The sequence below is a fragment of the Camelus ferus genome, chromosome 17, assembly GCF_009834535.1.
Source record: "Camelus ferus isolate YT-003-E chromosome 17, BCGSAC_Cfer_1.0, whole genome shotgun sequence".
In the NCBI taxonomy this organism is placed as follows: Eukaryota; Metazoa; Chordata; class Mammalia; order Artiodactyla; family Camelidae; genus Camelus; species Camelus ferus.
Window position 1 is genome coordinate 49,432,822 of NC_045712.1, and position 12,574 is coordinate 49,445,395.

At 43.8% G+C, this 12,574-nt stretch overlaps 1 protein-coding gene across 4 annotated transcripts in view; it reads left to right on the forward strand.

The window, feature by feature from the left end:
- The window catches only part of NEK10 (NIMA related kinase 10), a 152,805-nt gene that overhangs the window by 42,442 nt on the left and 97,789 nt on the right, over positions 1 to 12,574 (forward strand). For all 4 annotated transcript variants that reach the window (XM_032459417.1, XM_014561306.2, XM_032459418.1 and 1 more), the window contains 6 exons: positions 3,132 to 3,173; positions 4,605 to 4,683; positions 5,757 to 5,824; positions 7,163 to 7,242; positions 7,562 to 7,648; positions 9,105 to 9,329. In XM_032459417.1, coding sequence (XP_032315308.1) covers positions 3,132 to 3,173; positions 4,605 to 4,683; positions 5,757 to 5,824; positions 7,163 to 7,242; positions 7,562 to 7,648; positions 9,105 to 9,329 — 581 coding nt within the window. The remainder of the gene's footprint in view (positions 1 to 3,131; positions 3,174 to 4,604; positions 4,684 to 5,756; positions 5,825 to 7,162; positions 7,243 to 7,561; positions 7,649 to 9,104; positions 9,330 to 12,574) is intronic.

The following is a 12,574-nucleotide window of genomic DNA, read 5'->3' on the forward strand; positions in this document are numbered from 1 at the left end:
TCTTGTTTCTGAAGAAATGTCTCTCCTCCTTGCCCGGGTCCGGCCTTCCATCTCTCCTCTGTGTTACGGTGTCCATGGCTCCCTGTCTGCTCCCTCTTAGCCCCAGAATGCCCTTCTCTTGACCCAGCCGTCATCTCTCCCTCATTACTGCTTTCATTGAAAGCTCAGACTGCATCACTAGAACTCAGCCCCCTTTTGGGGGACTGACGTGTTGTATAACTTTTCCCTGCCTCCTCTGTCCAAGGTCTCTCTGGAAGATAAGATCGCATAGTCTTCCGGAATTAAAGGAAGACGTAGGTTCAGAGATTGCAAGTGTAGTTGGCGTCCCAAGGAGTAGCCTCGTCTCAGTGAACCCACCGTAGCACACTGCTTATCAAAGATAAAGGGAAAAATCTTAGAAGCCCCTAAACTCCATTACATTCAGTCGTGGAGCTGAGCGGCCCTACCTCAGCCCTGTGTTCACTCCCAGCCTCTCTTTAGCGCCCACACCTTTTATCACGCTTTCTGTTTGCCTTCACTGATCCCGAGAGCCTCATCGTTTTGTGCTTTTCTGTAGTATTTACCTGCTCCTTCTTAATCCTGCCTTCCTCAGTGTTAACCTCCCTCAAAGTTCTTTTCTTTGTCATTTTCTCTCCTGTCTTTCAGGCTCTTGGCATCAACTATCTTTTTTTTTTTTTTTTTTTTCTGATAGAATGCCTAGTACCAGCCAGTGCCCAGAATAAAATGATTATTCCCAGGGCATGGTTTGGGAAACATGGACTTGGTTCCATACTGTTCACATTGACTATTGGATACATGTATTTTTGCCAAGGTAAACATTTGAAAATGACCATGACCCCTCATTTAAACATTATTCTCTCCCTGGTGTCTTCTCCCTTCCAAGCTTCAAATTTAAATCTTCCTCTCAACGATGCCAGCTTTCAGTCTTCTGCCCTCGTCTCACTTTTCACGGCCTGCTGGCCTTTTCTCGCTTGGACAGACCACCAGCAGCTTAGCCTGTCTGAGCCTGAGGCTCCTCTAACCCAGCCTGTCGCTCTCCACTTCCCTGTGTTGACTGTGTCCCTGCCTCCCGCCATCGCGGCTCACCGGTGGCGACACCTTCTCCTCCTCCCATCCCTGCTCCCGGCAGGTCTGCGGGTCCTCATGTCTTGACGTTGGTCGCTCCACTTCCGAGCCTGCCCCGTCTCTCCACTGCCCGTCCCGCTGCCCCTGCCAGCTGGGCGCAGGGCTTCCGGGACCCCCCTTTCCCCTCCAGTTCGTTCCAAGACTAGACGGAAGTCCTCACAGCTGATTCTGTCAGCCCCTTGGTCGCACGTTTTCATCAGGTCTGCCTGGCCAAGTTCAAACTCAGGCTCACGTCCAAGTCTTCCCCCAGTTTGGTCTCGCCCTGGTTTTCTGTTACTCTCAGTAATTCCCTTCGTGGAGTCATAGAACTGCTTTTCAGGGTGATAGGACTCCTTGCTCTTCCTACGCGACTTCTCTGACCTTTGAGCCTGCTTGGATTTCTCTTTATTTCCCTGTTTGCCCATTTCTTCTCAGCAAATCTGTCCATCCTTCTAAGCCCGTGCAGAGGCTGCCACCCTTACAAGGTTTTCCTTTGTCCTCTCAGCAGGGGATTTGTTACCCGTCCCTCCTCTGGAGTGTCATGGCATCTCCTATACAACTTTCTCGTAACGCTTACCAAATCGTCTCTTGAATTCCAAGTGTCTGTATATCTGCCTTCTGCTTCCCTGTAGCTCAGTGCAGTCAGCCAGTGTCGTCTACATATGTGTCCCCTTCAGGTCCTAACCCTGAGGTCTTACTCAACAGAGATGGAAAAAATATTTGTTGAAGAAATATGAGTGATCTTAAAATGTTACGTTTATTTTCATATGTATAAAATGTCCTACCATAATTAGTGATAATGTATACAGTATTCTTGTGTTCTGTACTTAGAACTCTTGCGAAGTGACTAGCAGTCATGGGAATTCAAATGAGTCGGTGGTCACAGAACTGTTTTTAATTGAATTATAAATGCACCTTCATTCTTAATTTACACCTGGGTGTGTTGTTTCCAAATTCACCTGACACAGAATAAGGGAACCTTGAGCCAGAAGGCCAGGAGCCCCTGGACCTTTCCCCAGCGCCCCCTCGGCCTCGGGGCAGGGCAGGATCTCGCGGTCACCCTGGTACTAGACCTGGGGTGACGGCAAATGTTTGTATTTCAGGTAACTTCCTTGTGTGCGTGTGAAGTAAGGAGAGAGGTGTCAACACAGCTTTAAACATGTTAGGGCCGCCTGAAACAATGTTTATCTGAAGATAAACGTCAGTGTGGGTAACCTGAGGGCGTCTACCATCAGCCGAGCACCAGGCTAGTTGCCTTTCACGACTCCAGCCTCCCAACGTGATCTTTCTTATACGCACTTTGGGGCAGTTTCAGAAGTTCCACGCGGTGCCTTCTTGTTGGGAGCTGGTTTTAACAGCCTATATCAGAGGGCATTTTCCAATGATTATTGTTGTATTTGTTGAGGGTATGGGCTCAGTAAAACTGTTAGCCAAATCGTCTTGAGAAGCCCTGCAAGTCTAATCTACTAGAGCAACGTTCCTCAGAATTTATTGGGTGTACGAATTTCCTGGGGGTCTTGTTGAAATTCAGGGTCGTTCAGCAGGTCTGGGGCGAGCAGGAGCGTCTGCACTTCGGATCAGCTCCGGTGATGCTGATCATGCTGGTCCGTGGACCACACTGTGCAGACGCCTGGAGGAGGGTCCTGGGCTGCAGGGATGCCGGGGGCCTAGCCAGGCTCTGCCACTGAGGCCAAGTGGTGTACCTTTCTGGGTCTTAGTTTTCCTAACCTGAAGGGAATGATGTCTGCCAGCCCTTTCCAGCTCTAACATTTTATGGTGATATGGGAGGAAGTAAAAAGAACAAGGAGGCAGGCTGCAGCTCTGAGCAGGTTTACATCCTTTTAGCTGTTTATTAATAGTGTATCTTAAATGTAGTGTGAGTGCCAAACATCAAAGTTTTCCATATTTATGTTAGAATGGGGACCTTCAAAAAATAAAAAAATTTATAAACTTACGACTTAGTAAAGAAATTGTGTGTAAACACACTCCCATCTTTCACACCTGTTGTGTTGTTTTTATTTTATTAGGAAATACTCCATAGCTTGGGTGGGATTGAAAACCTCGCTCAGGTAAGACTCCTTTTGCACTGGCTGGCCTTGCCTTTCCTTTTTATGCCATGGCCTGGGGCAGAGGTCACACAGGTGTGTGACAGCTGAGGTGTCTTTCTTACCTGCGTGGCCCACCAAGGAGAGGACCAGGCAGGGCAGGTAGGTGTGAGCCTGAGACAGGACACTCATAGGGCAGCGAGGGACTTGGGACATTTTCTCCTGGCTAACGGGGCTCACTGTACCCAGCCTGTTGAAACGAGAGAGTTCTATGAAAAATCATCTGTCTTTAGTTAGTAAGGTGAATAAATGGGTGTTGGCTGGCAGGCCCAGGGCCTCAGCATTGCCCACACCGAGTGATGGGGGCAATTATGGAGATGCTCATAACTTTCCCACAACACAAAGAATTACTGTGCTCACTAAAATGCTAAAATAAATGACAGTGTGAGGAGAGATCTTGACTTCACTTATTTTTCTGCTTTGGCAACTACTGAGGAAAGGTAATGAGGTGAGCGTGTGTGCTGAGCCAGTCCAATGTTTGGGTTTATTAGTGCAGTCAGACGAGATTCCCAGGCATGGCATTGAGTTGAAACAGTGCATTCTCCTGAAATCTATACCATGTATGGAAAGAATAATTTTCATCATAAACCTTTGGCCCTGCCAACTCAGTTCTGAGGAATTAATGGATGGTGAACTTTAATGGCAATTTACTGTTAAATGTATTTATTTTTTAAAATTTTTAAAAATTATTATTTGTTATTTTAATTTTTTTTATTCTTGGAAAGTTGCTAGGACATCTAGTTTTTATTTTTAAGGAATTTTTAAAATTGGCTAGAGGTTTATCTTATTTGATAAAAGTCTTTTATAAAAATTATATTGTAAAGGATCTTTTTATTCACTTTACTTCCATTAAAGTATCAGAAATTTACTTACGTTTCTCTAAGCATGTTTCTCATTATAGTCAGTAATCCACAGCCAGGGATTTAGAACACCCCGTACATTTCATTCTGATTGTTGCGCTCTGCTTGTATGCTGATTAGATATAATTGAGGCTATTATAAAACCTAAGGTCAATAAAAGTACATGCAGTGTCTTACAAAAATTCTGCTAAAACAGTACATTGAAGAATTAACATTCTGTGTACTATATATTATGCATCTTATTTGTTTGCATTTGGAGACTAAATTACAACACAAACTTACTCAGTTATGAGTTGTTTTGGGACTTTTGAGAGTTTTGACAGTCTTTCCAGCTCCCTCCCTCCACTCCAGGGCGTTCAGGAGAAAAGGGACCCAGAAACCCTCCAGCTTCTGCGCTTGAGAGACAGGCCCAGGGGCACGAGTTTTGTGTGGTGAACCCGCGGCGCCACCTACCGCTCATTTGCAGAAGTGCAAGTCTTGTCCCCACCTGCCGTCCTCCCTTCTGACTGGCCTGTTGGTTTGGTCCCTCCTGCAGTGCATGGAGATGGTGGCCCACGGGTACCTGAGCCACGGGGAGGCGCAGCACAGCGTGGACAAGCTGGTCAACATGACGTGTAAGCCTGTCCCGGGGACACAGCGACTTCCCGGGAGTGGGGTTTGCCGCAGGGCAAATATGTATGAATGTATACGAGCGTCCCCTACACAGTGAGGGATGAGAGTCCACACCGGCTGTCACACTCGGTGGCAACATGTGCCCGGAGGGAGATTTTTAGATCGCAACACTTACCTTGAAAAGCCCAATTTCATATTTAAAAAGATTTTCATTGAGCACAATCTTATCTTAGTTAGTGCAAGAGAAACATCCTTTCCTAAAAGCAAATTTTACTAAAAATATTTTTGCCTCCTTTGATGTCTATTAAAATGTCAGAGACTGTTGAGTTTTCATCTATCAAGCTGGGTTAACAATACCTCCTTCCAAAAATCTGGAACATTCGGAAAGTGAAAAAGGAGACAAACCCCCTGATACGGTGATGATTACGGGAGACACTGCTCTGTGCGAGGGGGAGCTGCTCTGGCCACACTCCGTCTCCTCTCTCCGGACGCTCCTGCCAGCCCACCCCCCGTCTCTCCAGATTAGATGAGCGTGGAGGCCTGCTGCTGTGGGGGCTGGCCCGCTTCTCTGTGTGCGGAGGCTGGTTTCCCATGTGTCTGCAGGGCAGGACGTTGATTCTCAGTTGCAGGAGAGAGGAGTCTGTGCTGAGCGTGAGGCACCAGGAAGGTTCTTGCAGGCCAACCGCTCCCCTCAGCTGAGGAACTTGCTGATAAGCCCATCACCTGAAATCTTTATGGGGAGGATCTTGGAAGAATAGGTGTCACTTAGAACTTGTAATGATGGTGAGGAACTCACCCGGCTCTTAAGTGGAAGGAAAGGTTTGATTTTTTTTTCTCACTCTTTCCATATTTCATTATTACAGCAGTAAAATATGGTAAATACTAGTTGAGCCTGAAGGGTGATTCTTGCAGTAAAAACTCATCCTGTCCCCCTGCCCCCTTGTCTCTTTCGTGTTGCCTGTGTTCCCGTTTGTCCTCCTCTGCTTGCCCGTCAGAACTTGAGACCTTAGGTTCTGTGAGCACTAACCGCCTTTAAGCTTCAGATCCATCACTGAGATATTTCCTTCTTTTACAGACATTTTTCAAAAACTCGCTGCTGTCAAAGACCAAAGAGAATGGGTCACCACAAGTGGAGCCCACAAGGTGAGTGGTCCCAGGAGGAGCGGGCGTCTCAGCTTCACGTGGCGCTGGCTCACATGCTAGGGTTCCGAGCCCTCGTGGTCAAGCCGCGTGTCATTTTCATTCACAGACCTGCTAGCCTTGCCTAAAATTAAATCCCTGCTAACTCTGTTATGTTCTTTACCAGCCCAAGGAGTAATATAGAAACAGCAAACAGAGGTTTTCTGAAACATTTCTCTTTTTTCTGTGCCATTAAATTGTTTACTGCTTAACTAGGTTTGTTGCTTAATTTAAATATTGCTTGAAAAACCTTGAGTATATATCAGCTGACCCTAGGTGTGTAGTTACAAATAAATGAATGAATAAATAAATACATATATACATGTATAAATACATTCCACTTGGCATATGTGGATATATTAGTTTTAACCATATGAAATTACCATGATCTGTAGCCCAATTTCACATGTTTTAACTTTATAATGAGATGGGTATATGAGTCCAACATATATCTTAAGATGGCTGAATGCAGGTTTAATCAAGACAGACTGAATTGATATTTATAACATAGCTATTTAGACGGTAGCTGCCTGGAGCCAGGTCTCAGTAATTCGTTGAGCTCTTCTGTCCCAGGAGGCCACTTTCCAGCATATCCTAGAGCAAGGTTGCCTAAAATGTGTTCACACATGCTGCTCGTTGTAGGGGGTGATTCTGGGTGATAGACGGGGCAGCGCTTTTTACGTCGATACCTCTGTGTCTCGCCAGTGTTACCACTTAGGCTTTGAAGGACGTTTCTGAGTAGCGTTAAGGTGTCGAGAGTAGGCGTGACACAAGTTGGGAAATGGTCCGTCAGTTACTGAAGTCTGGGAAACCGTGTGTCAGAAGACAGAAAAAGGGAGAGAGAAAAGGAAGAAAGATAGCGGGGAGGATGGAGCCACGAAGGGGAGAACCCACATGGTGGAAACCCCAGATCATCCCGGAGGCTGTTGCTGGGGTCACAGCTCTGGCCTGAAGCGTGTTTGGGTGTGTGCGTTTGGGGGACTCTGCATTCTAAAAATGCAGAGCGACGACACATGCCTTTGCATTCATGGGAATTCAGAGAAGGTGACCGATAAGCCGCAGAAGACTCCCAGCTCAGTCGTGTTCCTCGGCCCCTTCTTGCCTTCTGTCCTGGGCAAGGAATGGTGACAAGGAGCTGGTCTGAGGAGGGGGAGGACACCGGCCCCCGTAGGAACTGGGAATCAGGAGCATTTAACAGATCTTTTGAGGTTAAGCCTGTACAATCTTTAGACGGAAACAGTATACTGTTCAAGAAGCTTGTAGTAGTTGCATAATTAAAACTTACTTTACTTCGTTTTTCAGACATTAGTAAATTTACTCAGTGCCCGAGATACTAATGTTCTGTTGGGTGCCCTTCTGGCCCTGGCTAGTTTGGCTGAAAGGTAAGTGTATTTTAGTAAGTTCTGTTGCTGTAGCAATTTAGATGGGAGAGGTGGCTGCCGTGCGTAACGCTGATCGTTGCTTTTTTGTGAATAGTATGTAATTCCCTTTCTCCAGAGGTTATCAGCATACTTTTATTAAATTTAAATTGATGACATATAATACTTACTGAATGTTGGAATTTGATGTAGCCCTGCCCCATAGAGCTCTGTTGCATTTTGTTTCTACTCCTGGGATGAATTTCATATGAGGGTTACGGTATTACAAGAAAAATATGGTAAAATGCATTTTTCGCAGTTACTGATAGTTTTCAATTTGTAGTCCAGAATGTAGGGAGAAGATAAGTGAACTCAACATTGTAGAAAATCTTCTGATGATTTTACATGAATATGACTTGCTTTCCAAAAGGTAGGACTGCTAATGGGAAACAGACAATGTCTTATATTTGATGAAAGCAACTATTGTGTTTTTTACTATGTCATGTTATTTACATTATTAACTGAATATCATGAGTCAGCTTGGCATTTATTTTTCTATTTCAGTTTATATAAAGGAACCAATAGGAAATAGGTACATTGATTTATCTTTGGATCTGCATTACTTCCTGAACTGGTCATAGATTTGAAATATATAAATCTTATGATCGAATCATTAATGTTTTTGTTCATTGCATTTATTTCCATTCTGTTTCCTTAAGAAAAGAGACTCAGATGTCTCTACTTTTAGTAATTTCAGATTGTGTGTTGAATAAATGATTAGATTGCTAAAATCTGTTTTGCTTAAGGCAAGTAAAATATGTGAAGAGCTACGGACTTATTTCATGACCATTTATTGTTATAACTCAAAACAGAATCTAGAGTAAAATTAATTCATTTTCACTTGAGCTACATGTTGCCCTAAAACTTACTGTATCCAGGTAGTTACAGAGTTGCAACCTGCATCGTTTGATATTTGCTCAGATAAGTCGTGGTTTTCTAAAGTGGCAAAATAGACAGCAGAAATCCCCAGTAATGAAACACTGAGACTTAATTCATGGTAAATCCCTTATTCTTCTTCTAAGCTAGCTTAACCCTCTTTACCAACCACACTTGTAGACTTGGTTATCTGAATTCACTCACCCACCAGCCTCTGCACGGGAGTTGGAAAACTGACAATGAATAAGACACGATTGCACAGTGCAGGACAGGGGACAGACACACAGACCGTCAGTTGCATCGTAACATTGTAGACGGGGTGGTTCCAGAGTTCAGTTGAACCTTGTGTCCTTATGTCATCATTACTTTCATTTTATTCTCCAGATATTCACTGAGCGCTTGGCCTTTAATTTCCCTGCATCATAGTGTTTTTGCCATCACGTATTAATTGCTTAATTTTGCAATCACATAGTAGGTTTCTGAAGACTGGGAGTAAAGCTTTTCTACTTCTTTTGTCTCGAGCACAGTGCAGGTCCCATTGTATGAACTTGGTCCCTATTTGCTGGTTAGTAGGTTTTTAGCCAGACCGGTGGGGATCCAGTAAGGCTATGTCTTAGAAAGTGGTCAGAAAATTGTGACCTGCAGGCTAAATTCGGCTCCCTGCCTGTTTTTTGTAAATAAAGATTTATTGGAACACGGCCATGCCGGTTGATACCTGCGTGTTGTCTGTGGCTGCTTCGGCACACGGTGGCATGGCCGGGCAGTCATGATGGAGACCGCATGGCCCGCAGAGCTGAAGACGTTTGGCTGTGGTCCAGCCCTTTACAGACATGCGTATGCGGACCTGTGGCTTAGAACACGCTGGCCTGCTAGTCCGTGCAGCGATCGCAGCCCAGCCTGCACGGCAGGTCGGTGCCTGAGCCTCACGCCGTCTCTCGCGCCCCCCGCAGGCTGACGGCGGAGCTGCTGCGCCTGCTCTGTGCCGAGCGCCAGGTCAAAGAGCAGCTGAAGCTCTACGAGGGGGTGCCCGTGCTCCTCAGCCTGCTCCACTCGGACCACCTGAAGCTGCTCTGGAGCGTCGTCTGGATCCTGGTTCAGGTCTGTGAGGACCCCGAGACCAGTGTGGAAATTCGCGTCTGGGGAGGCATCAAGCAGCTGCTTCACATTCTGCGAGGGTGAGTCAGAGTAGGCTTTGGCCTGCATGTTTGTCTGTGCATCACCGGCCTCCAGGCCAGCGCCAGGAGTGTGGAAGGCTCTCAGTCTGCAAATGTGGCTTGAAAGAAAATGTCTTGCCACCTTTTTCTTGAATCAGTGTATGCATATAGCAATCCCAACAGTTACCTTAGTTACTACCATTTTACTACAATGTCTGTGTGTGCGTGTATGTCATTCAGCTATAAAGGGAAGGCAAAGCCTGCACTAAGGGAACAGGTGTATAGTCCCTAGTTAAAATGGGAGAAAATCCTGTTAATCAAATGACTGCCATGTCCCCGGCTCCGGTCCCCTTGCTCCTCTTTTCTCTCTAACCCATCGCGGGGTCTGAGGTGGGCTGACGCCTTCTTACCTCTCTTGTACAAGTAGAATCCAGTGACGTTCAAAGCCATGCATCTGGGGAAGGAATGGTTTGTTGAAATAGTTTCAAACTGAAATTCTCTTGATTTATGTTGTAAAAACTGTTAACAACAGCAAAAAAAACAATAGTAGATACTAGTGTATGTATTACGTCTATTGAAGTATTGAATGACAGTGTCTGTTGGTACCATCAGTGGGAAGGTTCTATTACCTAAGATTATTATAAAGCTTCATCCCTGTAAGTACTGAATCAGAGCTGAAAAGGATCGTGTCTGCCTGAAAAAGATCACATTTATCTGTAGTATATATATATGAAGCTCATTCTCATAAAAGCAGAGTAACTTACCGATTGTAATATGACTCATCAAATCAGTACTATTCAGACTTTGGGCCTGTTGTGCCCGATAACTTGACATTGTGTCATGTGTCACCAGCTCCATTCTCTCTGAGGGAACATTGCAAAGCATCAGAACAGACCGTAGAGATACGAGCAGTGTCTTTGTTAACAATTTCTGTCATTACCAAAACCATGGAAAAATGTGTAGACTATCAACAGTCTACTTGCTTAAATATCACATAAAATATCACAGAAAAATCTCAAATACTTTAAAGTGGAAATTATAAATCTTTCGTTAGTGTTGTGGCATAATAAGCTAGCCTGATAGTCAGAATAATTAAGCTTGCAGAGGTTTTTTATGTGGAGTGAGTTTGCAAGCTGATGATGTTGGTGGCGGTGGTTTCCGTTACTGGTCTGTCATACCTGTCGCAGTTGCTGTGGGCAGCCCTCTTGGAGAGCAGCTATTTTCTAGATGGTAAAATTAAATTATATGATAGTTAAGCAGTACTTCAAGGACAAAACCTGCCTTTTGACCACATAGAATTGAGTTGACTATAAGGCACTAATTTTCCCCTTTTGCTCAAGCCATAACTATCCTTGATAGAAGAGAGTTCTTTTGCAGCTAAAGAGTAGTTTTCCCAGTCCGCGTCTCTGGTGCAATGTTAGTCATCTCTTCCCTGGGAAGATGATGTATGTCAGCACTTACTCTATGTTAAATATGGCTCGGTGCTCTGGGAGAATTTATTGCCCCAGCTGGGTAAACAGTATCCTTTCAGAGTTTGGGCTGCCTGGAGCTGGTCTAAGGGGCGAGGTTGCCAGGTTGTCTGCTGGCTTGAGTATGAACAGGCTCTATTGTCAGGCGGTTTCCTGGAGACCTGTCCCTGGCCGTTCACCTACAGTCCTCAACCCAAAGGCAGTTACTAAAGGGCTGCATACTCTTGATCAGGTAGAGTGATCCCTAAAGTTCAAGCTTTAACGTAATGAACGATCACTGATATTGACTGTCCCTAGACCCAGTTCCACTGCCTTCCCTGTGCTCGCCAAAGGGGGGGGGGTCCAGTGGGCCAAGGAGACTCTATCCACATTATGTTTGGACATGTAGAAATCTACATAGAGCTGCTGCCATAAAGATAAATGAAGAAACAAGTTTATAGTGTATAGTACAGGGAACTATATTCAATATCTTGTAGTAGCTTATGGTGAAAAAGAATATGAAAATGAGTATATGTATGTTCATGTGTGACTGAAGCATTGTGCTGTGCACCAGAACTTGACACGACATTGTAAACTGACTCTACCTCAATAAAAAAAAAAGATGTGGTAAGCAAGTAGCTGTGCACATAAACAATTTGAAATTGATAATCAGATTTAATTATTTAAATATAAATTATTTCTATGAACTTTTCAATACAGCTAAGTTAAATGTTTAGAGTTTTAAATCATTTAGACCAAAGGAATTGCCAAAACTGTAAAGACTTATCTCAAATATTATGAAAATTTCAAATTTGTCTATTAGCAATTGAAGTTCAGCTGATGGAAGTGTCTCCTTACTAAGTGCCAGAAGATTCTAGTTATAGTCGCTTTGTAACTGAGAGTTTGCGGTAGTAACAAATCAGTGTGATTTTTGTTTGTAAAAGAGAGAAGATAAAAATATTATCTGTTATATACCTGATCAGGAGGTTATTTTGAAGCTAACAGGAAGTGATGGAGAAGGAATCTTATAAAATATAAAGCATTTCTGGGTACAGTGTAGTGTTTCAGTTAAACTGACTATATGTCAATAAGAAATAAATAAAATAAGTAATATATATATAAAGCATTAAGCACATGTGAAATATGACTATTCTAATTACCCTTGCTCTTTGTCTCCAAATGTGTGTACTTTATGTCCAACACACAAGTGTAGATTCATAGGCATGTTTGGGAGTAAGAAGAAAAAACACATATGGTAGCTGACAGAGAAAAATATTAATGAATATATGTATGTTCATGTATAACTGAAAAATTGTGCTCTACAGTGGAATTTGACACAACATTGTAAAATGATCATAAATCAATGAAAAATGTTAAAAAAAATTAAAGAAAAAACCACAGAATTTATTAAATTAAAGGTAATGGTGTTATATCTTCAAAAAAACGAAAAAGGATAAATAAATGAAAAAAGCATGGTGACCATGTAAAACAAAAGGGAACAAGGCAGATAATGACAGACAAATTATCTATGGTCAAAGTTGTTGCCCTAAGAAAACAGAAAAACGAATGCTTTGTTTCATGAAAGACATTAGACAGAACATGACATTTATGAAACTAGAAGAAAGATGAGATGATAGGTCCATAAAAGGGAGAGCAGGCTAGTACTGCAGAGGTGGGAAGGAACGTGAGGACTGGGTCACGTCCGCAGAACTGAGTACCAGGAGGAACGTGAAATTAGCAGAAGGAAGGGCAAGCCTGGAAACGTCACACACAACACAGAGGAGAAAGACCAAGGAACAGAGCAACCGGAACACAAAG